At 42.4% G+C, this 27,622-nt stretch overlaps 2 protein-coding genes and 1 pseudogene across 4 annotated transcripts in view; 1 reads left to right on the top strand and 2 right to left on the bottom strand.

The window, feature by feature from the left end:
* The window catches only part of RAD23B (RAD23 homolog B, nucleotide excision repair protein), a 47,251-nt gene extending 46,715 nt beyond the window's left edge, over positions 1-536 (bottom strand). Inside the window, exon 1 of one of the 2 annotated variants that reach the window (XM_006088052.3) lies at positions 125-534. In XM_006088052.3, the coding sequence (XP_006088114.1) occupies positions 125-190 (66 nt within the window). In that variant the 5' untranslated portion in view covers positions 191-534. Of the gene's footprint in view, positions 1-124 lie in introns of both variants that reach the window. The other variant, XM_014455208.2, reaches the window with a different exon arrangement.
* A 166-nt stretch (positions 537-702) lies between these two features.
* The window catches only part of LOC102423464 (U3 small nucleolar RNA-associated protein 14 homolog A-like), a 69,577-nt gene continuing 42,657 nt past the window's right edge, over positions 703-27,622 (top strand). The window contains exons 1-3 of one of the 2 annotated variants that reach the window (XM_014455203.2): positions 703-901; positions 6,785-6,892; positions 11,442-11,485. The gene's annotated coding sequence lies outside the window, so the exon portion shown is untranslated. The remainder of the gene's footprint in view (positions 902-6,784; positions 6,893-11,441; positions 11,486-27,622) is intronic. The other variant, XM_014455205.2, reaches the window with a different exon arrangement.
* Positions 19,211-19,355, bottom strand: LOC111825868 (annotated as a pseudogene).

Raw genomic sequence — 27,622 nt, forward strand, 5'->3', positions numbered from 1 at the left:
CCCCGCTCGGAGCTGAGGCGGGGACCCCGCGCCCTGCCGCGCCGCCCCCCGCCCAGGCCCGGCGGACCCCTCGTGCTCCCCGCGGCCCCAGCGCGCCCGCCCCCGCGCTCCCCTCCGCTCGCACCGTCTCCTCCGGGTCGATGTCGATCTTAAAGGTCTGCTGCTGGAGAGTCTTCAGGGTGACCTGCATGGTGCCGCGGCGCAGCTCCGCTGCCGGGCCTGCTCCAGGTGCTGGCCGCTGGGGGGGGTCTGTGGCCTGGCGTGGCCCTGGGGTCGCCCGCGCTCCTCGTGCGCTCGGAAGGAAGACGGTGGGGGTGGGGATTTGTCACATTCGCCCAGCGGGGCGGCCTCTCCCCCCGCCGTGGCCTCGGGCCGCGCGGCTGCCTCCGCGACTGCGGCCTTTCCCGCGAGATCAGGCCGCCTGGCTTCCTCAGCACCAGCCCCTGAGTGTGCAGGAAGCTCGAGAAGCGCTTCGAGACAAGCAGAGAATCCGCTAGCTCACCACAGGCTGGTGGCCGCCATCATCGTGACTGGCCGAGAGGTGCCCCCTCCCCCACCCGAAAAACCTGGGGGATGGGGCCGGGCTGGCGCAGCGCGCAGGCGTAGCTTGCGGCGAGGCTGTGCGCAGGCGCAGCTAAGAACTCCGCCCCGGAATTGGGGCGGGGCGAATGCGGCTGCGGGAAGCCCGCGGCGTACGCAGGCGCAGTGCTTGTGTGTCGTGGGCTTCAGGGCTGCCTCGTAGCGTCTGCAACCTGGGCGTTCTCCCGCTCGCCGCCGCTCCGCCTACGACCAGGCTCCGCCCGGCGGCTCGAATTGCGCAACCCGTTGGCGTAACCGGGAGCGCAACGTGGAGACCCGACTCGGTGGATTCCAAGCTCTGCAGCTGGGGAACTAGAGGGCGGTAGGTCGGGGCCGGGCTTAAGTGAAAGGATCGTGGTTACCACGGAATGAGCCCGGCGCTTACCGGACGCTTGCTGTGTGGCTGAGCCCTTGTGGGGGTGACTGGTGCTTTAATCTTGAGAGCACAGACCAGCGCCAGACAGCCTGTGTGGACCCGGAGCCTAAAGAAAAGGGCCGGTAACAGGAGGTCAAGCTCTTTCACTCCTTTGGGCAGAACTGCCCAGTGGTTCCTCATCTCACCCAGAGTAAAAAAGTTGTTAAAACTCGGCCCTGAGCACCTGCCTCTCACCACGTCTCTCTCCCGCTAGCTCTGGATGGTGGTGATGGTGGATGTTAGGCACCTGCTTCCGGCTGCCTTTGCACCGGCTGTTCCCGCCCCGAGTCCTCTCTCCCCAGACACCTGGGTGGCTCGCTGTCTTGCCTCCTTTGAATCTCTGCTCACGTGTCACCTTCTCGGTGAGATCTACCTTAGCTACCCGACCTAAAGCTGCAACTTGCCTAGCTCCATGAACCTGCTCAGTTTTTTTTTTCCCCTGTAGCATTTATCATCGTATGTTTTTAACCTCCCTTTTCTTTTTCTTTTTTATTAAGGTATTACATATGTGTCCATATCCCCCCATTGCCCCCCCTCACCTCCCTTTTCTAAACCCCAGACTGAAACCGCAGGAAGGCAGGGATCTTGTTTTGTTAACCGATATAGAAACACGCCTGGCACATAGACACACAAATGTTGGTGGAATGGGTGAATGGGCTTCCGGTTCCTCGTCAGTGGGATAGGAGAACCTCTATTGTATCTCCTATTATACTCACTACTCAGTTATTACTCTGAATACTTCCAGTCACCAAATGTGTGGGATTTCCCCCCCTACACTGAGCATTCTTCCATTATCTACAGACATCAACTAGATGCCCTACAGTTCAATTAAATTCTGACACTATCTACCTTTGAGATAGCATCCGATCCCACAAGCTAAGGGCTCAGTCCCACAAGACTGCCCTCACTTCAGATGCCAGTTGCAAATGCCAGCTTGTTACCGGTACTTGAGCTGACTGGCTATAAACTAGAGTTCCTACAATTTCCTTCTTGAGTTTGATCATTTGCTAGAACTTGGGGAAACACAGTCACCAGTTTATCCTCCCATATAATAAAAGGCTAATATGCAAATTGTCCCCTTTGCCAGGAATTCGACTGGGAGGCCGACCAGGGGGCGGGGCCGGCCAGCTGCCCTCAGCCCCTCCCCCCAGTTGGCCCCACCCCCAATTGGCCCCTCCACCCCCATAGGGAGTGGGCCAGCTGGACCCCCCCACCTGTGCACGAATTCTTGCACCAGGTTTCTATAGTATAATATAATAAAGGATATGATACAGCTGAACAGCCGGATGAAATACATAGGGCAAGGTTTGGAAGTGTCCTGAGTGCAGGAACTTCTGTCCCCATAGAGTGCATGGGAATGATGTTCTCATAGTTTGCTGGTGAGTTTACAATTTTTTACAACCTTTTGAAAAGTCATTTAGCCACACAGATGGTTCTTAATATCTAGAATTTAAACTGTCATACATACCACATAGATATCCCTAAAAGTATTTTTCTCTACTTAGCTATTATGATTTGAAAAGTTGGTTTTATGGTGCAGTCAACCAGCCAGTGGGGCAAAGGCCTGACATTCACATGTTCTATGTTTAAACAGTATCCTTTACACAACCCAACATTCCTTTTTCTCATTTGACCTGATTTTCTCATTAGTTTTGCAAGAATAGAAAAATTGTTAGCAATATAAATTGTGAAATATATCTTTTGCTAAAGTTCAATGTGTTCAAATAGTTTTGTGATTATTTTTCTTGTTCTGTTTTTCCCCAATTCATTCTTTTTCTCATTCAACAGGTTTTTCATTTCTAGCTAAAGCTGATTTTAATGCATTTATTTCAAGCATACCAGGCTTGCCTTTTGAACTAAAAATCATAGCTGACTTTTTGTTGATAGCATGTTTATTTGTTAATTGGTGTATTATAATTTATTCTCCATATTTATTGGGAAGCGATTATATTCCAGGCCCTACCTATGTCGATGAATCTCTGAATCTTTGCCCTCAAGAGGTTACTAGGATGCAGAGAAATTGCAACCCTTGTGCAGTGCTGGTAGGAATGTAAACGGTGCAGCCATCATGACTGTTCTTCAAAAAATATTAATTAAGCATGAAAATACCATTTGATCCAGGAATTCCACTATGGTTATATATTCAAAAGGATTCAAAGCAGATTCAAACAGATATTTGCACACCCATGTTCACATTAGCATAACTCACCTTAGTCAAAAGGTGGAAACAACCCAAATATCTATTGAATGGAAAGTGAGAGCTCCTTTTTCATGGACCCATGCTTATTATTTGTGGTTTTGCAATACATGCTTGCCTCTGTTTTGCAGAGCTTTTATATATTAACTAAGAAGAGCCCCAGGACCCAAAGTGTTTAAAATAAGAAAGTTTGAAGATAGCCAAATGTATGCTAGTTGATTCACAGACTGGATTCACAAAGTTTGGATCCCAGTTTAGACTTCAAAAGGAATCGGTAACATCTTTTCAAATTGTAGATTTCAACATATTCTTACCTACTTTTGCGTTTCAGCCCCACAATCGCAGTCCTTGTCAGAGCCTAAAGGAATGTGGTATCATTTGAGAAATAGTACATCCTTCTTACCATTTATTGTAATTCCCTTGGTCCCATAACACTTTTTCTGGTCTTACATTTTTACATGCTTTGATTCTTCCAGGATTTTAACATTACTGCTACTATTTATGGTTCTATGTCACTACCATAGAGTTGTCATTTACCTCCATCTTTTTGAATGTTCATCCTATACCTTCGCTTAAAGTGCTGTGTGCCATCATGCTAACTTCTTTAAGAATCTCCTCACCACTTTTCTTTTCATTGGAATTGCCCGTAGTCATGTTTCTGAGCACTTTCTGGTACTGTCTCCTTTTGGAAACTTCTGGAATTATGCCTATATTTTCTTAAAATATTTTGAAATCTAGCTTCCTAATGTCCTCTGTATACATTTTATCCATCTCAACCTTGCCCTCCCTTGAAAGGTGCTCATCCCTTTCACTCCAACAAATTACTTTTCCCATTGGTTGGAATCAGAGTACAGTTATTTTTATACCTTCCTCTACCTTATAGGACATGAAATTGTTAGGAAGGTAAGTAAAAGAATCTACTTTTATCTGAATGAAGTACCCAGAATGGTATCTCCATTGTGTGTGTTCTGCCAATTGTGTGGCTTTCCTCCAAGTGGCTCAGCTCTGCTTCCCTAACAACATTACTTCTGCTCTTCTCTCCTTTCATCTTCATCCAAGTGTTCAGGAATTCCTCTGACTCTATTGTTATCACAGCCTACAGTGCTGCTCCATCTCCTCCCAACAGGTCTTTTGCGCACAGCACACCCTTCTATCGGTATGTTCCCATGGATCCATTCCATCACACCAACCTGCAGTGGTATCTCTGAGATCTTGTTTGTCACCCTGTGCTGTAATCTCAAGGTTACTCTGTTGTTCATGTTCTAAGCATGATATCTGGATATCTGCTGTGTATGTTTGTTTCCTGATGTCCTTTCCAATTGTTTTCTCATTAAATTACCCAGCATCTCCCTCCTGTTGAAATTCTTCCCAGCCTTCTTGAATGTCATCCATGGAAACCCATTTCAATTTTGTCTAGGTGTTTTTTTTCTCCTTCCCATCTGTTTTCCATTTACAGCCCTTTTGGCCAGAGGAGTTGGTCTCTGACTAAACATTCTTTTCAGTCTTTGAAAAATGCTCTCCATTCTTAGTCAAATACCTGTCATTCCTACATTTGAAGCTATGGCCCTGAAATAAAAAATTACACCAATGTGTATCTAATAGTTCATATTTCGTTTCATATTTTATTCTCAACATTTGTGCGTTTTAAATAAATAAGTCCTTTATTTCTTTAGTTTTCTAAGTTTTTTATACCCCAGATTTCACAGTATCTCAAGATACTTCCATACTCTGTTTTCTATTTTGATCAGTTTTCACTTCCCTGTAACTTGGCAGTTGATAGCTTTGACCTTCCACAGAAGTCTCTGCCATAGGCTAGATTCATACTCCATGAAAATAACACCCCTTCTTGCATGCATTGATTGTGTCAATTCTCAGACATATCCCTCACAAGGGGAGTCCGCATGTCCCAGCATGTAACTTTTCCTCCATAGCTTTCCCATTTCATGTGCCTTCCTCCTCTGTGGGAAAAGAATATTATGGGTGTAGTATAATAGAAAGGAGGCTTGCTCTGCTACTTCTTACTAGGTAGGTAGTGAGAACAATAACTAAGTGAACTCGCCAAACCTCAGCTTCTTTATCCTTTATGTGGGGATGTCATACTGACCTTACAGGGTTATGATGATGATTTAATAAAATACTATATATGAAACCACTTTGTATGCTAAAAGTAACACAAACTTAGACTTTATTATTATTTTTTCAATCCTGACCCAAGGATGTGTTTTTACTGATATTTTAGAGAGAGAGAGAAAAAGAGAGCGAGAGAGAGAGAAACATCAATGTGAGAGAAACATCGATCAGTTGTCTCCCGTTTACGCCCGGACCTAGGTATGTGCCGTGACCAGGAACTGAACCCGCAACCTTTTGGTGTATGGATGACGCTCCAACCAACTGAGCCACCCAGCCAGGGCCAAACTTAGATTTTTAAAGTAATCATTGGATTATTTTTCTTTCAACCAGCAGAGCACATGCAGCTTCATGAGAAGTTGCTTCTACTCCATATTAACTCATTTACTGAGTGCCTTCTAAAAGCCAGATCCTCATTAAGGAGAAACACAGGCATGTGCAGGAAACTTGGTGGTGGACTTCTTAGCTGGGAGGAAAGTAAATTTGGGAGCATGTCCTTCCCCAGAGGATTAAAGTGGACATTGTGGTAGCCTGTGCACTACCCACACACATCTATGATTTGTGTGTTCTTTGGATTTTAATACGCCATGCACAAGTGTTTCTGGGCATACCAGAGGTCATCCCAGCCATGTACAAGAATCTGCGTATTTTTTAAAACTGGGCAGTTCTGACTTGTATCTCCTACAGGATCCACCATAAGCTAACTTCATCTGGGAACATGCCACAGTACACCCTTCTCTACCCTAACCAGGATGGCATGGCATGGTTCTCTCTTTAGTTTATAGGGCAGTAATAACAACTAACCATTTGTAATAGCAGCTATAAATGTCATTGGGTATTGAAACCCTATTATGTGTCACATACTCCACTAAGCTCCTTCTATACATCAGTGTTTTTCAGTCATTTAAACAAATTACTGCTCCCCTAAGGAACCTTTTTAGACATTTTTTTCTTAATATTCCCTCCATGAAATTTTAATACCACACACATACTGTGTATTTGTTTAGGTACTATATGTATGTAGGTACTACCTGTGCTTTATATGTAAAAAGAGTGATATTTTTTCACCCTCTCTCCCAAGAACCAATTTTCACACCTTTGGGGGCAATATTACCCCATTGAGAATTCATTACATATGATATATAAATATATGACTGTAGATATTAATCATATATAAGTATATTAAATATATAACATATAAACAATATATTAATTATATATTTTTTCTCAATCATTCCCCAAGTAATCTCTAAACTGTTTGCTCATTTCCTGAATGTATTACACAACTGTTGACACCAGCAAAAGAAACCTTGATCCAGAGGTAACAGCAAACACTCCATTTGAGGAAAGGTTGCATTTTGCACATAGAGCCCCGCCCCCATCTCAAACCTAGACAGACCCCAGCTTGATGAAGTCCTGTGGCCTCTCTCGATGCACACTAGTTTCTTTGTGACCTCTTCCCCCAGGACCTTGATGCTGAACATTCCTTGTGAGAAATCTGAGGCGCATACTATTGAGGAGCCACAATTTTCCTACTGCCTGCTGCCAAGTTTCTTGAGAGCCCAACTGTTGGGGTAAGAGTTTGTAGAATTATATATATATATACATACACACACACACACACACTGCAATCTCTGAGGTCACAAATACTGTCTTCATTTTCTGATGTGTCAAAGGGCTAGAAAATGTGGAAATGTGGGAAGGTCATGGCAGGACTGGAAAGAGGAGAGAAGGGAAGACTGGAGGGATGGGGTGGGAGGAAAGAGAAAGAAAAGGGGGAGGAGATAAAGTGTAACAGAAAGAGCAAGGGCCTTGGAATCACAACTGGCTTGGTCACTTTGTGACCTTGGGAAAGTTACTAAAACACTCTGGGTCAATAATACTTGTTTTTCAAGTTCTGTGTTTGTATAATGTCTGGCACATGAGAGAAGCTGAATTGTGTAAGCATTATTATTATCACACATATTGGTAATAAGAGGAATTCTAAGCAAATAAATTTGCCATTAAAGTTTTCATAACTTAGAAAAGGCTTGTGCATACCAATACTTATAGGCATAGCCACAAGGCATTCTGGGACCTCAAGAACAAAGGCTGATGACAGAGGATCCTTTTGGAGTTTCTAAGGGGCCCAATAAATAGCACCCCTTTTCTCCATTTGAACTAACTGAGAAATAAGACAAAGGAGTCAGCAGATGGAAGCCAATATATGGCCCTTATATTAATAATGCTACTTCATAGAGTGTAGCTTCTATCTTGGAGCAAGTGGAGCTCTTAACATGAACTCCAAAATTTGACCAACTTACTTAGTAACCTCAGGCAACACCAGAACAGGGAGGTCTTCCCATGTGGGGAAAAATGCTCCCTGTGGGTAGCTCCTAAGAAAAGGAACAGAGGCAGGAATTAGGCCAGTGTTTCTCAACCTTCTGGCCCTTTAAATACAGTTCCTCATGTTGTGACCCCCAACCATAAAATTATTTTCGTTGCTACTTCATAACTGTACTTTTGCTACTGTTATGAATCGTAATGTAAATATCTGATATGCAGGGTGGTCTTAGGCGACCCCTGTGAAAGGGTCGTTCTACCCCCAAAGGGGTTGCGACCCACAGGTTGAGAACCGCTGAATTAGGCAATGCATGACTTCTTTCTCTCCTAAACTCACCAACCAGGTAAGTCAGTTCACTTGCCTGGGGGAGGAATGTGCAAGGGAGCAGAAAAAGCCAGGTGTGTTATGCTAATGGGTGTCCTTCCACCTGGATAAGATAAATCAAGAGAGGGTTGGGTATGAGCTTCCAACCTCCAACTGGCCCAAAGTCAATAATGGGAGGTGGCCAAAATCAGGAGAGTTTAATGAGACCACAGAACGGGATGGAGTGGAAAGGAGGGAAACTGTAGCCCAGCCCGCCGTTGCTCAGTGGTTGAGTATCGACCTATGAACCAGGAGGTCAGGGTTCGGGCCACATGCCTGTATTACAGGCTCGATTGCCAGGGTAGGGCCTGCAAGAGGCAGCCAATCAATGATTCTCGTCATTGATATTTCTATCTCTCCCTCTCCCTTCCACTCTGAAATCAATAAAAGTATATTTTAAAAAAGAAGAAAGAAAGGATACTGTAGTGTGCTGCAAGATGTTTAACAATTAGCTCTCTGGAAAAAAAATGGTATCAATTTATACATTTTACTGATAATAAAGGGTGTGTAGCACACAATATATAAATGATAATAAAATAAACGATACTTTTTCTTTTAAATTTCATATAGCCAACTGATTCTGACAGTGCTTTCACTGAGTTTTGCTGATTTCATATCTATAGCCAGCGTATGGGTTGCAATTCAACCACGATTGACAAGTGGAGTAATTTCCACCATCCAGATAACAATAGATGAAAATAACTCACGGGCATAGACAATAGTAAAATGTAGCAAGATTATTAAGAAGTGATGAGTTTTGTGTACTTAAGATCTTTTAATATAAATCAATTGTAAGTTTATGTCATTTAACGTTGAATAATGGCTGTGTTTAACAGTCCAACTTGTAAAAAGCCTGAAAATATATCAGTTGGCACACCGCTGAGGGATATTCCACAGTCCTAGTTATGTTTTTCACAGGAGTGGCAAATAACAGTTCAGTCCCCATCTACAGAGATATTTTGGTGACACTTGTGAAGTGAGGGTTGGGCAGGCTGCAAGGATCTCCAGGCAGGAAGAACAGCATCCACCAGGGGTCAGTGTGGTCCCAGATGTAGGGAGCCAGGCTTGTGGTTACTAGATGATTATAGATAAGGGCCACATCTGGGGGCAGAGGGCTGAGACTCAGGGCTTCTTTCTGGGTGTTGACCAATCTGGAAACCAAAATAGAAGTTCTGAGGACTATTGGAGAAGTGATTAGGGGAGAAGCCTCCTGCTCCCCATACCCATCTGGCTACGGAAAGGGCGGCAAGATCCATTCTGGACACCTCTTCTGGTGGGGCGAGAACTCATTCTAGACAAAGGATGAACTTGGGCTCAGGAGCAAGGGTGGGACAGAAGTTTACTTGAAATGGGACTCAGGCCTGTAGTTGAAAGGGCCTAGAAAGGGAGACCAACACTAGAAGCAAAGCAGGATTTTTTACTCAGTTAAATAATTTGGAGCTTGGAGGACATAAGCAGAATCACAAAAATCCAATTTCCAAACTTTTCTCTTTCCTGAACGTAGGAATTATGGATGAGTTTTTAAACAGGAGCAGATTATATAGCCCAACACACCCATCATCAACAGAGGTTCTGATATTTTAAGTACTTTAATTTATCCTAATTTCATTTTATTTTTATTTTTAAAAAAATATATTTTATTGATTTTTTTACAGAGAGGAAGGGAGAAGGATAGAGAGTTAGAAACATCGATCAGCTGCCTTCTGCACACCCCCAACTGGGGATGTGCCCGCAACCAAGGTACATGCCCTTGACCACCGGAATCAAACCTGGGACCCTTCAGTCCCCAGGCTGACGCTCTATCCACTGAGCCAAACCGGTTAGGGCTCCTAATTTCATTTTATATGCTTACAGTCATTTTCTGGAAGGCCCACTTAAGGCTAAAATTCCTCTTAAAGAGTTTGATAATATAATGTCTTGGTGACTTACTTTTCCCCTAAGGTAAATCCATGTGCCCTATCAAAGTAAAAGCATAGATGCTGGAAGAATTGCATTTTCTTACTTATTTAATTAAAATTGTCCCTAGCCCTAGCGGGTTTGGCTCAGTGGATAGAGCGTCAGCCTGCTGACGGAAGGGTCCCGGGTTCGATTCCAGTCAAGGGCACATGCCAGGGTTTTGGGCTCGATCCCCAGTGGGGGGACGTGCAGGAGGCAGCCAATCAATGATTCTTTCTCATCATTGATGTTTCCATCTCTCTCTCCTCCCTTCCTCTCTGAAATCAATAAAAATATTTAAAAATAAAATAAATAAAATAAAATAAAGTTGTCCCTAAAGTTGTATAAACTATCCAAATCATTTATATAAAGTAGACTTTTGTTTGTTTCTCTACACTTACCTGCTAGGAGATTTCGTTTGTTTCGTTGTTTTGTTTATGAAGATTTAGCTTTGTACTGAAACTGGAAAGCCCGAGATTTCCAGAGATTTGTGCTTCTCTTTGCCTGCTCCAGGCATGAATTACTCCCTTGCCAGCCGGATAAAAGTCACTTTATAACTGATACATGGGCCATAGGTTAATAGATCAACAAATTTAATTTGAGACAATGTGTGACTTCATTTTACATTGTTATTTTTAACAGTTTATGAACTGCTGTTCAGTGGTATGTTAGAAATAATGGGAGAAGAGCAAATTTGGGTTGATTGATGTCTAGCATAAATTAATTCAAGTTGTTAAATTATTTATTATAGAAAGTATATTATGTCTGTTAACCTAAGAAACATTCAAACCTGTAAAGAATTTTTGTGAGTTTATTTGAGCCAAACTGTCAACAATTGCCAAGAAGCAGATTCTCAAAGTATTGAGACAATGCTCTGGAGAATGGCATTTTTTCACCTTGTTTTATACATTACAATCAAAAGAGGAGGCATAAGTGGGTTGCATGAACTCCATTGGTCACAGATTAGGGAAGTGTGAGAAATCAAAGTGGGGAAACCTCTAGAACTGGACAAAAAGTAAAATGGTAGACACATACTTCTTTTTCTTAGGTGGGTGTAGGATAGTTGACAGTCAACAGTTAACAGATATAAATAAATAGATAAATAAGTGAATAGAAACAATTCACAGATAACAATAACAATGAGGTTCTCTGCCCTGGCGCCATTTGTTGTGCCCTGAGGGGTCGAGAAAAAGGGAAGTTACAAGTTACTCTGACCTTCCACAGGTATGTTATCTTAGATGCGAAAACACAATAGGCTCAGTAAAGATCAAAGTCAGGTTAGCATGTGGTCCCTTTGGGTCCACGTGTCTATGTTAAAAAAAAAACTATGTTTCATACAGAAGAATAAGAAAGAAGATATCTAAAATAAACTAATAAATAGGATCACCATATACATACTGTTTTATAACTTTAAAAGATTTTTACAGTCCATAATTTTAAACATGCAGAAGTAGAGTAAAATATAATGAATCCTCAGACTTTGTTAATCTTTTTTCATCTAGATCTTCATAAGCAAAACAACGAAACAAACGGAATCTCCTAGCAGGTAAGTGTAGAGAAACAAACAAAAGTCTACTTTATCGGGGATGGGGAGTCCTAATTCTGACAGCATTGTGTTTCATCTCTCAATATAGAAAAAATAATACCACATTTAAAAATAATTTAAAACATTTATGGTATCATTCATTGTTTAAATTTCCTCAAATTTCTTTTGGGTGTGGGTGTGTGTGGCTCAGACAGTACAATACACTGCAATTAGTTAATATGTCTCTTAACTTTCAAGCTATAGGTTTTTCTGCCATTTTTTAATTTTTTTACAATTTATTAAAGATAACTTTGTTTTACTTAATATATCACAAACATTGCTTCATCATTTTTCAAGGCTTCATAATATTCCATTGAGTGTATGTTCCCCAGTTCATTTGCACAGTTCTCTATTGTTGATTCTCTATAATTGTTTCCAGTATTTTCCTGATATTCAACCTATTGCAATAAGTACCCACATACATATATCTCTGGAGACTTGCTTGTTATTTATTTAAGAAAAATTGATAGTTGCAGAGTTGCTGGTTGAAAGACTTCTCTCTCTCTTTCCCCAATACTTTTCCAATGGTATTTCTAAAGTAAAGGTAGGAACTTGCTTTTGAATGTGACTTAAATTTAAGTTCCCCCAAAACTGAGGATTCCTGCAAAAATATTGAAATCATTTCTTACTATACCAGGAAGGTTCAGGATTTAGTAAACAGTTTATCTCATTACAGAGGATTAGAGAGAGGTGTATGGCAAGATGTGGCAGCTGTTTACAGTTAAGGAGCAGGTTAAACTGGAAGGTGTTATATGTCCTCCGCTAGAGGCTATCGGGGATGGGGAGTCCTTCAGCCCGGCCTGTGCCCTCTTGGACCTAAGCTGGCAGTCAGACATCCCCTGAGGGGTCCTTAGTGCTGCCAAGGAGGTGGGAGAGGCTCCCACCACCACCGCTGCGCTCACCAGCTGTGAGCTCTGCTTCTGGCTGAGCGGCGCTCCCCCTGTGATAGCGCATTGACCACCAGGGGGCAGCTCCTGCATTGACGCGTCATAGCATCTGGTCGTTTCGCAGTTCAGTCTATTTGTGTATTAGGGTTTTATTAAATAGGATGATTCACCCCTGGCTGGATGAGTCACTTTAGTTTGAACTGAAAATGCCACCTTCTTTTATATGATTGATGAAAAACCCTCAGCATGTAGATAGAATGCCTTGGAAAATGTGTTCATTCCTTCTTTGATGGCTGTGCTCAGACTATAAAGTTACAAGAAAGTCTAATCTCCATGAGAGAATGTGAGTAATTGTTATCACCACAGGGTAAGATTCCATGACTTCCTTTGAAAGCTCTCAAGAATTCAATGTTGGAATGAATGAATGGGAAGGGGAAGAGAGTAAAGACAAAACAAGATCAGCCATGAATTGATAATTATTGAAGCTAGGTGGTGGGTACATGGTAATTCATTTTATTATTCTCCCTAATTTTGGATATGTGTGAAAATTCATGTCTGTAATAAAAATTTAGAATGTCTTTTAGAGCAATATGGTTAATTCATGGCCATGTGGCCCCTGGGTAGCTCTTTGGGGCTCCAACTCCAGCCCTTGATGCAAGCATGAATGAATAGATTTCACAATAAATTATTGTAATGGGGTGTTTTTAAAGTAATAACAATTCCTTGGAGAGATTTCAAACGATATTCCACCCAAGTGTGTGCCACCATTCACTTTTATTTTGTGCAGTAAATGAATCATATAGGAATATTCTACAAGGGAAATTATGTTTGCCCCTTGTCAATGACGCTGGAGGATTCTGCCTTATACCCTTCATCAAGGAGACCACTCTTTTAAGACATTGCAGTCTTAAAAAAAAATTATCAATTAAGAAATTCTACCTTCTATATAATCTAGTTTATAAAAGGGACTGAAAGCACCAATGTTGTATTCAATTGGGATTCACGAGATAACACTGATTTTTTTTTTATTATATATTTATTTATTTATTTTCAATCCTCACCTAAGGATATTTTTCCATTGATTTTTAGAGAGAGTAGAAGAGTGAGGGAAAGGCAGAGAGAAATAGCGATGTGAGAGAAACGCATCGATTGGTCGCCTCCTGTAGGAGCCCTGACCAGGACCAGGGCCTGAACCGGGGAGGAGCCTGAAACCAAGGTACATGCCATTGACTGGAATCGAACCTGGGACCCTTTGGTCCAAAGACTGATGCTCTATCCACTGAGCCAAAACGCTTAGGGCTAGGGTTAGGTTGAGGAATTTAAGCCCTCTAAGTCTCAGTTTACTTCTCTGTAAGATATAAATGATAATACTTACGACATAGAATCTTTGTGTGGATTCAATATAGGTTAACATTTACTGAACACTTCTCCCAATGCTAGGCTCTATCCTTACCACTTCTCATGTTTTATCTCATTTAATCCTTAAATTAACTTTTTCACAAATACAAAGACGTTAGAAAAGTACCTGGTACATAGCAAGCAGTGCATAATTGTTAGTATTCTATTATTATTGCCTTTTTGAGTTGTAAAGATTAAATGAGATGATATAAGTACTTCGCACAACATCTAATACATGGCATATGCTTAACAACTATTAACTATTTGCATATAAAAGTATTTGTCTAATGAGTAAACATTACAGAAGGTCCTTGGGTTACGTCAGAGATCAGTTCCTTTTCGCCGTAAGTTGGAATCCACCTACATAAGTACCTACGTCACTCACATGGAGCACATACACAGCAGTAATGAAGTGAAACAGTAAAAAAAATATTAAAAGAAAGATAACAATTCCTGACCTTTACTTGTAGTAAATAATAACATAAAACACATATGTACTACATCGAAATGACGCAACTTTTTTAAATTTATAAATAAATGGGAGATGGCGACGTAACCACAAAACAACCTACGTTGAGTCCAAGGTAACCCGGGGACTGTCTGTATTCATATGAGTCGTTATGGGAAGTAGGATCTAATCTAAAAAGATAACTGACAAGGAATGTCCCAATGGAAAAGGCCATTATAGAAAAAATTTTATAGATCACATTTCAACATTCTTTTTCTTATTTTCATAAGTTGAGGAAGCCAGAGATCTCTTTAAACTAATTGAGAGGGCCCAGAAGGTAATTAACTAGTCTCTAATTAAGCTGGTAATAGCTGCCCTCTATTGGAGAGATCAAAAGCCGGAGAAACACTGCCTGGGAGGACTTTTGAAGATAAGGCAGCTCTCAGTGATGACAGCCTTGAAGTTTTTGACCCTACAAAGTAGCACAGAGAGAGTTGGCTCTGTCTTTCAGGGTCCAAGAGAAAGAAAGGAAAGGTCTAGGTCAGTGGTCAGCAGACTGCGGCTCGGCAAACCGTGACTCACGAGCCACATGCGGCTCTTTGGCCCCTTGAATGTGGCTCTTCCACAAAATACAGGCTCTTCCACAAAATACCAACTTCTGCGCATGGACCAGGAATTTGAGGAATTTAAGCCCTCAAAGTTTCAATCGCACTGTACATGCGCGCCCACACGTGGTATTTTGTGGAAGAGCCACACTCAAGGAGCCAAAGAGCCGCATGTGGCTTGCGAGCTGCGGTTTGCCGACCACGGGTCTAGGTGGATGGATAACAGTTAAGGGTTTGTGAGGAAAGTGTTCACTTGTATTTGGTCATTTGTATTTGTTTTATTTTTTTATTTTGAGAGTACTTTATTAAAGCTGGGGACAGTGAAACAAAGGAAGGGCTTAGGGTAGAAGGAGCAACAGGAGAGACCCTAGGTCAGGTGTGGGGAACCTTTTTTCTGTCAAGAGCCATTTGGATATTTTAACATCATTCGCAGGCCATACAAAATTATCAACTTAAAAATTAGCCTGCTTTATTTGATCAAACATTTAATTAACTCACCCCTAATGCCTTGGCAGGGCCAGATCAAATGATTTCAAGGGCCTAATACGGCCCAAGGGCTGGATGTTCCCCACCCCTGGCCTAGGTGGTGCTTTGCTTTGAGCTCTAGAAATGTTATACCAAAGAAGTGAGCCAAGGCGGGGCTGCTTTCAGCTTCCTAAAAAGTCAGAGAAAAGAGGGCCTTGGAGACAGATACAGGGCTTAGCCCTGGACAAGCTGCTATTGCCTGCTGCTCACCTGGTTGTAAGTCTTGTGGGGACCCTTAGAAAAGGTAACAATACATGCCTGGGAAAGAAAGGTGTGGGTGTGCTCTAGAGAGAGCCCAGTTTTAGAATCTTACTCTGAATCATGTCTTCTAAAATAAAAAGTCAGTACTAATTGTTTGGCCATTTTATATAAAGGATTCCTGTCTATTGGAAAAGGACTGTTGCATGGGCAGGTGTACTCTACCTTGTCTGCTATGAATGGGAAACCAAGCAGTTGAAGCCTTTCCTATTCACACTATTTTGCTTAGCTAAACTGACCACTCCTTGTGTGTGTGCCCAAAATGCAATTGGCTTTTCTTATCATGGTACCTGCTACACTTGGGAAGCACTTGTCTTTTTCTTGGTCTACACCAGTACTGTCCAATAGTATGAGCTACATTTGTGATGTTAAGTTTTTTTTTAAATAGACACTTTCAAAAAGTAAAAAAGAATAGGTGGACTATCACTTTTTTTTTTAATCCTCACCTGAGAATATTTTTCTACTGAGTTTTAGGGAGAGTGGAAGAGAGAAAGGCAGAGAGAAACATTGATGTGAGAGAAACACATCAGTTGGTTGCCTCCTGCACGAGTTCTAACCAGGGCCCCGGGCCAGGGAGGATCTTGCAACCCAGGTACATGCCCTTGACCAGAATCCAACCCGGGACCCTTTGGTCTGCAGGCCGATGCTCTATCCACTGAGCCAAGCCGGCTAGGGCTAGAATATCACTTCAATATATAATTCATATATAAATATTAATGAGATGTTTTATAGTTTTTTGGGGGGAGTACTAATTTCTTGAAATCCAGTGTGCAATTTAATCTTGTAACACATCACAACTTGGATTAGCCACATTTTGAGTGTTCAATAGCCATACATGGCTAGGGGCTTCTGTATTGAACAGTGTGGAGCTAGAGGATGAGCATCTCAAAGTCATCTAATCTATCTTTGTACCCACTATACTTTGTGCAGTGCCTGAAACATAACTGCTATTCTGTTAAGTAAATGTGATACGCAAATTTGTAAGATCACGTCTAATGATCCTTGCCTTTGTATAATCCCTTCCCCTTTGAGGGTGGGTGGATCATGTGAATATGAAGAGAGATCAGTCTATTGATTATGATACATTATGGCCAAAGGGAGAGTATCATGGATGGGCCTGCTCTAATCAGATGAGTCCTGTAAGAGCAGACTTTTCTCTGACAAGTAGCAAAGGAAGAAATCAGAGAGAATCATTCCTGCTGGTCTGGAAGAAAGCCCAAGGATGTGCAGCTCAGGGTGAAGAAGAAAATTGTGCTCTCTTTGCACCTTAGGAGTCCAGCTTGCTCAGTGAGGTCATTTAATTAGTATCACTGACATAATTTCAGTCTACAACTGGATCTCAACCTTCAAGCCATGGCAATATAGCATTTTTCTGGTAGACAGTCTCCTATTCCTGCAGAGTTATCTTAAGCCTTTCTACCTTCCTGATTCTTGAACTTCCCAGTGTTCCTTCCCTCTCAGATGATCTTGCCTCAGACTTGGCAGAAAAAGTAAAATCCATCAGATGAGAGGAAACTTTCTTCATTTCATCTGCATCACCAAATGGACCTTAGAACTATACTTAGCATGTTGTTAATTAACACATACACTAGAGGCCCGGTGCACAAATTCGTGCATGGATGGGGTCTGGTCGCCCACACCTGATCGGGGTGAGGGGGCCAGTTGGGGGTGGGGCCGGCCATGGTGAGGAGCCGAGGGCAGTTGGCCAGTCAGGGGAGGGGCCGTGGCTGGCTGGGGGGAGTTGTTAGTGACAAAGATCTTTGCAGGGTGTATACATGTTTGCTGTAGGCTTTCAGATGAGTTGAAGCTTCAAAGGTGCTTTAGTGTCAGGGACACTTACAGCTTCCATTTCTGAGCCTCTCCCTAGACAGGTAATGCGGTTTAGTTCCCTGCTGACAAACCCTCTAAAGAGAGGCCATGGTGTGATGTGGCTGCCCTCTTTGGTAGTAAGCAGTGGAGAGAGAATGCAGGAAGATGGTGGCAGTGCTGTGCACCTGACTGATGGTCCAGACTGTAAGCAGTTTTCCTCCTGATCACTTGTCATTCAGGTTCCTGGTCTATGAAGGCTGGAGAGCATTTACTTACTTAGAATCACTGAAGGTCACACTTCAGTGATTGGGGTGGGGGTGGGGGTAGGGGTTGGGGGTGGGGCTGGCAGGGGGGGAGGGGTCGCAGGTGGTTGGCTGGCCGGCCCCGCCCCTGATCGGGTCGATTGGCCGCCACAGTGCCTGTCATAGCCACCAGTCATTCTGGTCGTTCTACTGTCAGTCGCTTGGCTTTTATATATATAGATTGTAAGTATGTAAAGAATGGTTCCACTATTTGACAATAGTATATGCTTGTAGGCAGGTGACTGGTTCCTTCATAATCTTATTTTCAATCTTGGTTTGCTTATTTCACTTTTATATAATGTAAAAATGAACTTTTAACTCAGTTTGGAATTTGGAAATTTCTTCTGTTTATATTAAAATCAATGAGAGGCTCTAAAATAAAGTTTTAATTTATATGTATTGCATTCTGCAAAATATGTCGACAAGATTATCATTTGTATGGTAAGTATTTCACAATATTTGAAATGGGGCATTTTATGCCTCTGTCATCACCCTCAGAGAGCTCTTCTAGTCTCATTTCTCTTGTTTTGTCTAATTACAATTTCATTTTAAAAGCAGTTGGGAGCATATATACCCTGAGCATTTAAAAATGTTACATTTAATGTATCTAATGAGTTTTTGATTCCAATATAACTAACAAAAATAATTGAAAAACTGAGTTGCTAATGGAAGCATGCTTCTCTATACAAGTAATTTACATTATCTAAAAGAAGTCTGAGTTCATTATAGAAAATTTGAAAATCACGGGAAAGTATAAAGACTAAAATAAAAACAGCCTTAATCACATCACTTCTTCAACACTCAATCTCGAGACCTACCAATCTTTTCTATTTTTCAAACATGATGTAAAAATGCAGGCACATTTTAAAATCCTGCTGTTTTCTCACTGAACATTGTAGTGAGGCCATCGTTTTCCTGTGCTATTTAACTCTTCAACAATGTAGTTTTGAAGATCAAATTGTATTCCATCATATTATAATGTTATAGTTTATTATATTGTAGTTCACATTGTACATAATATCCTAATATATAATCTGGTCCTATTATAATTTATTTAACAATTCCCAACATGCTTATTTTTAGAAATAGAAAAACCTAGTATACACTTGGCTTGAGGCAAGTATGCATGTATTTAGTTTTGGTATTTTCATCCCACCATCAATAACCTTAACTTAAATTTTTGCCAAATTGCAGACTTCATAGTCTGTAAACAATTGCAAACCTGTTTTAAATTCAGCAAAAATTAAAAGGCCACCAAACTGTTAGGTTTCTGAAATTACAGTCTTCCTGAGGCTTTTCTTTTTACTTCTTAATCCTTTGCTATCCACCTTTACTTCTTAATTGCTTGTTATCCACCCTTTCCCCCCTATTGAATTATTTGTAATCCTTCCTCTGTCTCTTTTCAATATGGAGTTTATTTTTATTGGAGCTTTTCTTTTTTCTTTTTTCTTTTTTTATGTGCCTCAGGCATGAAACAGCTCTGGCCACCGACATAGCCATCAAGCCAGGATGAACTAAGTACTGTACATCTGCTTTGCCCCTGATTGATATAAGAGCAACACCGCCAATCAGGTGTCTTCTTACCCATTGCCAGGGGGTGGAGCTTTTCTTCTAAATTTTAGGAAAAAATCAGATATTACACATAAAGCTTATAGGCCTTATGATTGCCTACATAGCATACATTTACCTGCATATCAAGGGTGGAACCATTTAGTGAGAGATTGCTGTATACCAGGTTCACCACACTGATGGCCAGAATACTAGTTTTTAAATTTACCCAGTGAGCCATGGAGTTGTCATGTGGTCTGAAATGTTCCACTGTGACTAACACATTCTCTGACTGAAGATAGACCTTCAAGGAAAGCCAAGTCAGAAGCAGAAGTTTGCTTAATAAGAATGAAATCAGCCCTAACTGGTTTGGCTCAGTGGATAGAGCGTCGGCCTGCGGACTGAAGGGGCCCAGGTTCGATTCCAGTCAAGGGCATGTACCTTGGTTGCAGGCACATCCCCAGTGGGGGGTGTTCAGGAGGCAGCCAATCATGATTCTCTCTCATCGTTGATGTTTCTATCTCTCTCTCCCTCTCCCTTCCTCTCTGAAATCAATAAAAATATATTTTTAAAAAAAAGAATGAAATCAGAGCAGGAATGTTGAGTGATAACAGGCTAAGGCAGTCTTATATATGTACTAGAGGCCTGGTGCATGAAATTCATGCACGGGGGGAGGGTCCCTCAGCCCAGCCTGCACACTCTCCAATCCGGGATCCCTCTCGCAATCCGGAACCACTGACTCCTAACCGCTCACTTGCCTGCCTGCCTGATGCCCCTAACTGCTCTCCCCTGCTGGCCTGATCCCTCTAACTGCCTATCTGCATTCCCCTCATGGCCTGATTGCCCTAACTGCCTGTCTGTTCTCCCCTCCTTGCCTAATTGCCCTAACTGCCTGTCTGTTCTCCCCTCCTGGCCTGATCCCCCTAACTGCCTATCTGCTCTCCCTTCCACTCCGTGCCCTTTGGACTCCCGGCGCAGGTGTGATGAGAGCTCTCCTCCGCGGCCCCGCCTTTGTCCTGATTGGCCGTTACATGATGGTGTCACAGCCAGTTTGTATATTCCTCTGTTATTAGTATAGATTCTTATAATTAAGGCTAGATGTGGGGTTCAGGTTAGGCTGAGGGACAGAAATTGTGACTGAGAAATTCATCAAGCAAATGAGTGGCATCCGGAAGTGCCTGTGGTGTGACAGCCAGCTTGCCATCTTGTTAAATACCTCTGCCTTACTGTGTACGGTGCACCATTCCATTAGAAACTTCTGCATGGATAACTTGCCTCTTTCTTTACTCTCCTTCCTTCGGGTCATCCATCGATGGCTCCTGCTGCCCTCCTCCTCTTCCTATGTCTAATTGTTATTTCTCTGTCTTCTTTCCATCCTGACTCAGTTCTTGCATCTGTGGTATAACATGTTTATACAAATTCTGTCCTTGGGATAGTCACTAATGTGGCTCCTTCTGGCCACACTCCTCTCTGTCCAGATGCATGGTTGGATGACATGTCCTGCTTTCCTTGTGCTTGCGGTTGGTCGGGCTAAATGGTGAGCTCTGGCCTTTGGATTATGAACAGGAACAACGCCTGTCACTTCTGGGCTAGTGCATTTAATTACTAGTATGAGACCCTTCTTTTCTCTGCTACAGAGACCAGCAATGTTCCAGGTGGGTGGTTGCTCAGTAGTCAAAGTGCCAGAGTGAGATGACACTGAACAGAATTCCCAGGCAACTCCGGACATAAATTGGATGAGAAAGAAACCTTTGATATATTAAGTCCCTGTGACTTGTGGGTTGTTTGTTCTGCAGCATAATCTACCTCTATCCTGACTGAAACGGCCTTCTAATTTTTTTCAAACTCTTCACCTTGTCTCCTCATGAGTTTATGCAAGATTATGGCTGTAAGTTTATCCTCTAATCCAGTGATTTTCAAACATTTTTTAACCTCATGGCACACATAAACTAATCACAAATTCTGCAGAACGCCAAAAAATACATTTCTTGCCTATCTGGTAAAAAATAAAAAGGTATAATTTTGATTGATTCACACTGGAGGGCTACTGTTGTGCCTCTGACTGAGTAGTCAGGTATTGTATGTTTTAAAAATTCTTGCAATACACCAGTTCACAATCACTGCTCTAATTAAAGGAATTCCAAATCTATTTAAGTGAACTTAATTGATCCCCTGAGCTCAGTTTTCTGGTTTTCTTGTGACACTTTCAGTGCTCACAAGAACCTTAACCTGAATATCCTGCAGGTATTTCAAATTCACCATGCTCTCTAAAAAACTTATCATCTTCTTTCCTTCAGTTGCCGATTGCTCCTCTCCTCTATTGCAAATTTCAGTTAATAACACTATCTTTCCAGATTCACACTGCATTTCAACCTTGGGAATGTGCCGATTCTCTCTCATGAGTTAAGTGGGGCCAGCCTTACCGGTGGAAGGCTCAATGGCAGAGACCAAGTTCAAACACAAAACGCAGGAACCAGAGGCACAATGCAGTTGTGTCCATTCAATTTCCTACAGATTGTTTCTCTTAAATTCTTCCAAGTATAAAAATGAGGTTCTCGCCCTAACCGGTTTGGCTCAGTGGATAGAGCGTCAGCCTGCAGACTGAAAGTTCCCAGGTTTGATTACAGTCAAGGGCATGTACCTTAGTTGCAGGCACATCCCCAGTGGGGCGTGTGCAGGAGGCAGCTGATCGATGTTTCTCTCTCATCGATGTTTCTGACTCTCTATCCTTCTCCCTTCCTCTCTGTAAAAAAATCAATAAAATATATATTTTTTAAAAAAAATGAGGTTCTCACTTTCGTTTTTAGACCATGGAGATTGACTTTCTCCTCCATTGGTTTGCCGAAAGCAAAAGTGATCATCTTCACCATCAGCTGCCTAAAAAGATGAGATTATTCTCTTTTTTCTTATTACATTAAAAGAATACTTAGGAAGGTGGGGCTGGGTGGGAAGAGATCAACCAAAGAACTTGTATGCATATATGCATAACCCATGGACACAGACAGTAAGGTGGGGAAGGCCTGGGGTGGGAGACATATGTAATACTTTCAACAATAAAGATTTAAAAAAAAAAAGAACACTTGTAACAACAGGATTACAGTATGTGTCAAGCATACTGGCTGCTGCAGGCTCCATAGACTCTGGTGGATTTTCTGAGCAGCACCTTCTCATCTCCATTACATAGTCTATGAAGAGTTGGCATTTGGCCCCTGAATGCAGCCAAGAAAGGGAAATCAAGGCCGATGTTTGGGTGGTGAGGTAACATCAAATCTATGGTCCTTGAACCCATTGTCTCCACCCCAGGTTCAGTATCTGTGTCTGCAGTTTTATGGCGATTGCGGATCTGGAAGGCTGCCACTCCAGATGTCACCAGGCCACTTATTTATTCATCAAAGCAAGCCATGATCCAATTGTTCCTTTCATCATCAGCAAAAAAGGAAAGTGTGATGAAATCAATCTTTGGCTACATTGCAGGAGTCAGAAATATATTTGGGATTGGCTGCTGCAGTTGCATTTTAGATTATAATCACAAGAGGAGAACAGGGAATTGAGAGTACTATGCAAGGAACAGAGGGTCCAGGGAACAATCCACGTTGGCCTTCATAAGGCAGTTCCTCAGGATCTCTGTAGGTTGAGAACCCAGGGCTGGGTGGATACACCATACCAAGCACTTACAGAGGCAAACACCAATATTTTGTGGGAGCCTAAAGTATGAAGTCAAAGCTGTAGAACCAAGCATGCGGAGAGCAAATCAAGGTCAAGCTGCTAGTGTTGCTGCAGATGAGCAGATGCCATTCTTTTCCCTAATGCTTTGTGATCAGTTTTCTCTCTCCTGTCTGCAGTTTTAAGCTTGAATGGCAATATTTCTGACAACTAACAAAGAAGGGAGTGGGGTTGGGTCGGACTTGCTGTTTATTATGTGATTTTTTTCACTCAATCTCTCCATTTAATTGTGGTGACTCACTCCACTGTGGCTGTGTCTGGTGTTCCAGAGTCCAGAACACATCTGCACAGCGTGAGCACAGGGGACCCCCTGATGTTCCACGGGGGTAGGGATTGTGGCTGCCTGGCCACAAAGAGCTGGTGAAGGGACCTGGGAGATTGCTCACTTCTTACAAAACTTGCAATCAATCAGTTGCCCTATTTTCAAACCTATTTCTGCTTTCAGAGGCACCTGGCATCAATTCCTGAGACTTTCTGGGGATTGAGGCATGAACTGGTTTGCTTCTGGTTGATCCTCCTCCCATACCCCCTTTCCTTCCTCTTCTTGGGTTTCCATTTCCAAAATACTGTGGCTGTCGTCTCCTGTTCTCTTTTGTTTTTGTAGATTCAAGTTTTATTTTTTAATGTTTTAGAGAGTTTGGGAAGGGAAAGGCACATTTGTGTGTAGTCTTTCATGCTTACTGGAAGTCCACTTATTCTTTCTTCCAGTTTTTATTATGTTTCTCAGATGTGTCTCGAACCCATTAGGTACTCAGTACAAAAGCATAGCAGTTATTTAATGATAAAGTGTCTTCCCTGACCCAAGAGGAGAAAAAAAGGTGGGAATTAAAGTTACCCTGCATAAAGATTCCCATAAGCAGCAGATAATGCAACATTTAACCAAATTCCTTGTCCTTCACTCATTCAAAATCGAGTGAGCAGCACCCTCAAGCTTCGTTCTGGCACGGGATAAAACGATTAGGAATCTTAGAGCCTCTACTGGTGGATTTGCATTTCTTCACAGGACTCATGGCAGTTCAATCACTGGCGTGCATTGACCTTTTGCCATAGGCTGGAGTGACAGAGAGGAGTGACTGTCTTTTTATAGTGAGAAAACAGCTGTGCCATCATTGCCTTTGCCAGGAGGGAGAGGAAAAATTGTCAGGGGGTTCTGTTTGTCATTGGCAGGAAAAGTGAGATGCCGGGGCAACACAAACTATTCCAGAGGTACAGACTCTTCTGTCGGTTTCCAAGAACTGGCTTAGCTTCAGCCACAAAGATCCTGATGGAGGGTCTGAAATTCCTCTTTTGCCCAGCCAAAGCACAGCCTTTACCCAGAATATTTCATGATGCCAACGGATGGTTTCCAGAGAGGAATTGGGAATTGAGTTGCGCTCTGGTTGCGGATGGTTCTTTTTCATGCCTAGCTACCCAAACAAAGGCAGTGAGCCCGCAGCCAGATCTGTACCAGCACACCACGTGGAGCTGATGCATGGGAATGTGCAGGGCTGTGCCCGATTGAACTGCTCCCACCGTACCAGGGGCTGTTTCTCTACGCCTCCCGTCTTGTATTCTGGCAGCTCTCTCTTCCTCACCCCCATCATCCCCATCCCCAAGTCCTCAAGTCCATTCATATTATAGTTTGGAAGGAGCCCGACCCGCACAGATTGGCAGTGCTGTAATTGGTGTTTACTTACCTTTGCCTCTTTTCTCTCTGCATTTGATCATTCTGATAATGACAGCTTACTTTCTCTCCCTTTACCACCAGGTAACAAAAAGAAACTCTTAAACAGAGTTGTGCAGTTATATTTAGTTTTCTGGTGTCCTGCTAGGGAAATAAAATTCACATTTTAAAATATTTTCCCACTTCCATTCCCCTCTCCCTCCCTCCTCACCCAAACAGTCAACACTGAGGAGAAACATTCATGTTGAGAATTGTTTTTCCCCTCAGAAGTTGTTGTGACTACAGTGGCAACATCCTTGAGAGCTGACATGTCAAAACGTTGATGTTCTTATTTAAGACCTTCATCATTGTCATCATACTTGGTGCCTGCATTTGCTAGACTCTGTTTATTTATGTGCATGTTTAAGTGATGTTTCTCAGGATAATATTCACAAGGGTCTGGGGTTCCCGGAATGAAAAGTGTTATGTAAACTGAAATGCTTACCCCCCGGCAAAAGGTACCCTCCACTGCGCACACCACCTGGTTCTAACAGCTCACATGTGCACAGTGTTTGTAGTTCAGAAAGAATTTCCATGTACATCGTTTCATGTAACCCCCCTGATAACACGGTGGAAAACACACCAGGGACGCTGTGGCTCCAGGAATCATCCCGCCCTGCAGCCACCAGGCATGTGTGCCTCTGTACCTGGTGCACTGCTAGCTTTTCACAGCTGTCACTGTGCAGCTCTATAGCATCTAGTCCCAGGTGGTTCCGTCTCGGAGAAGAGTCAGATTAATAGAGGCACAAACAAGCACAAAATAATTAGAGGAATTCTTTTATTTTTTTGTGTCTCCTAGGGAGGAAAGCTGGGCAGATAATTAATTACAGGGTCTCTTTGGCAGACTCAGGGAGAGGGGAAATGTGTGGATACTACAAAATTAATAAAGTTGATTCCATCACAACTATGTAAACATTTTAGTTAAGGATACATACAATTAGGGCAGTAACTATAAGATGGATTGGGTGTGTCATGCGATATACCATAGATGAGAATATGATTTTTTGTGAGCGGGAGGAATGCATTGTTGAGCCAGTGGCGAAGAATAAGAAAGATGTTTGTTTGCTGGGACATACCCAGCCTTTGAACTGAGATTTGATAAGAGAGTATTTCAAGGCAGTGAACAGTTTCTGTAGAAGAGCATCCTTCTAGAAGAGAAGACCAAACCGTACTGTAAGAATTGTGGGTGAGATTTGATTTCTTCAGAGGTCTTGCCTAGAAGTCTAGCTCTTGAAGGAATGCCTTACATGCAAACCTGTTAATAAACCCAGCTGTAGATGGCCACGTCGCGTGTGGAATAAAACACGGGCTTTTGAGAAGAGCACAGGCCTTGGACAAGCCAGACCTGAGCTTGAGTCCTAGATCCCCCAAGTAGCAGTTTACGACCTTGGGCGAATCTTGACCTTTGTGAGTCTCCATTTTTCTATGTGAATATCCATGAATTAAAAATGTCTCCTTTACAAAACAGTCGTGAGGATAAAGTGGGATAAAACGTGCAGCTCCACAGGCCGTGGCATTTATACTGTGGCTCGTCGTCTTTCCCCTTCTCCATGGAACCCAGGTTAGAGACTCGGCTCAGGTCCTTTGTCTGTTCCCCGAAGCCCCAAGTTATAAAGGCTCTCAGAAAGGCTTTAATTTGCTGCAGCTAGAGTTTATTCATCACAACCTTGCTTCCAGCTCACATTCAGGTCGATAAGTTTGCTCTATTGGATGAGTATTACAAAGAACGTTAAAAAAGCACTGTTTTGGCTGGTCAAATGGCAGCTGATAACGTGGCCCAGAATCTGGCTTGTGTGAAGGATGGTAAATAAGAATCAACTTTTCATTTCTCATGCAACAAAGGAAAAAGGATTTATCTATTACACATTGTAAATCACTTAGATGTCTCCCGCCTAAGAGTTCTGGGGTCATATTTATGGACCGTGGGGGCCATGAATGCACTTCCCAGAATCTGAAGTGAGAATCACACTCACCCTGCATTTCTTTTTATTTCTGTTACACTCACCATGGGATCCCTGTTGTGAAGGGAACCGATCTCTAGAGGTGTTCAACTGGCCATCCTCCCGCATGCAAGGCATCTCACGTAAATAGACTCATAAAAGGAATTACAACAAATGTGAGTGTGAGCTGGTATGTTGGTGAAAACTTCTTGTTAGAAAACAGAACTCTGAACACATCAGCTCAGGCAAAATAGGACATTTATTGGCTCACATGACTTGGAAGTTCAGGGATGCACTGGATGCCAACCCCAAGGGAAAAGAGGTATTCTGATTACTCTGGCAGAAAAGTCCTAGGGAAGATTCTGCTTACAAGTGCATTGATGGGCCGGCAAAGGAAAATTGCACGATTGCACGTCATATTCTATTATTTACTACAAAAATCACTTGGTGACTAATATTCTATTTTGTTTTCTGCTTTTCTCTTCCTCTCCTCTTTTGTGGTCTGGGTGTTTATCCTTAAATATCCTTAAATATAATATGTTTTCTATTCCTTTTTCACTAATCATGGCTCTGCTTATATCACATGCCTGTCTTTGAACCTTTCACCATGACCAGAGTGACAAGAATATTGATTGGTCAGCCTGGGCCACATGACCACTTTTACACTGGGAGGAGGGGGGCATCATTTTTCACGGATCCGTCAGGATAACAGGAACTGGGGAGGATGCAGAGGCAGACGATATATGTCTACTCCACCCATCCCTGTGTTGTACCTTAATCTGTTGAGAAATGTAATTGTTGTGACTAAGCTGATTCCCTTTGGCTTAGATTCAATCCTTTTCCTCTCCACCAGCTGGTCAGAATCCTTTCATGATTCTCCCTCAATAAAAGGCAACAGTTAAACAGTTAAAGATTCCTGAGAAGTTACATTATTTCATAGCCTTTACAAATTT

This window comes from Myotis lucifugus, unplaced genomic scaffold (genome assembly GCF_000147115.1).
Source record: "Myotis lucifugus unplaced genomic scaffold, Myoluc2.0 scaffold_43, whole genome shotgun sequence".
In the NCBI taxonomy this organism is placed as follows: Eukaryota; Metazoa; Chordata; class Mammalia; order Chiroptera; family Vespertilionidae; genus Myotis; species Myotis lucifugus.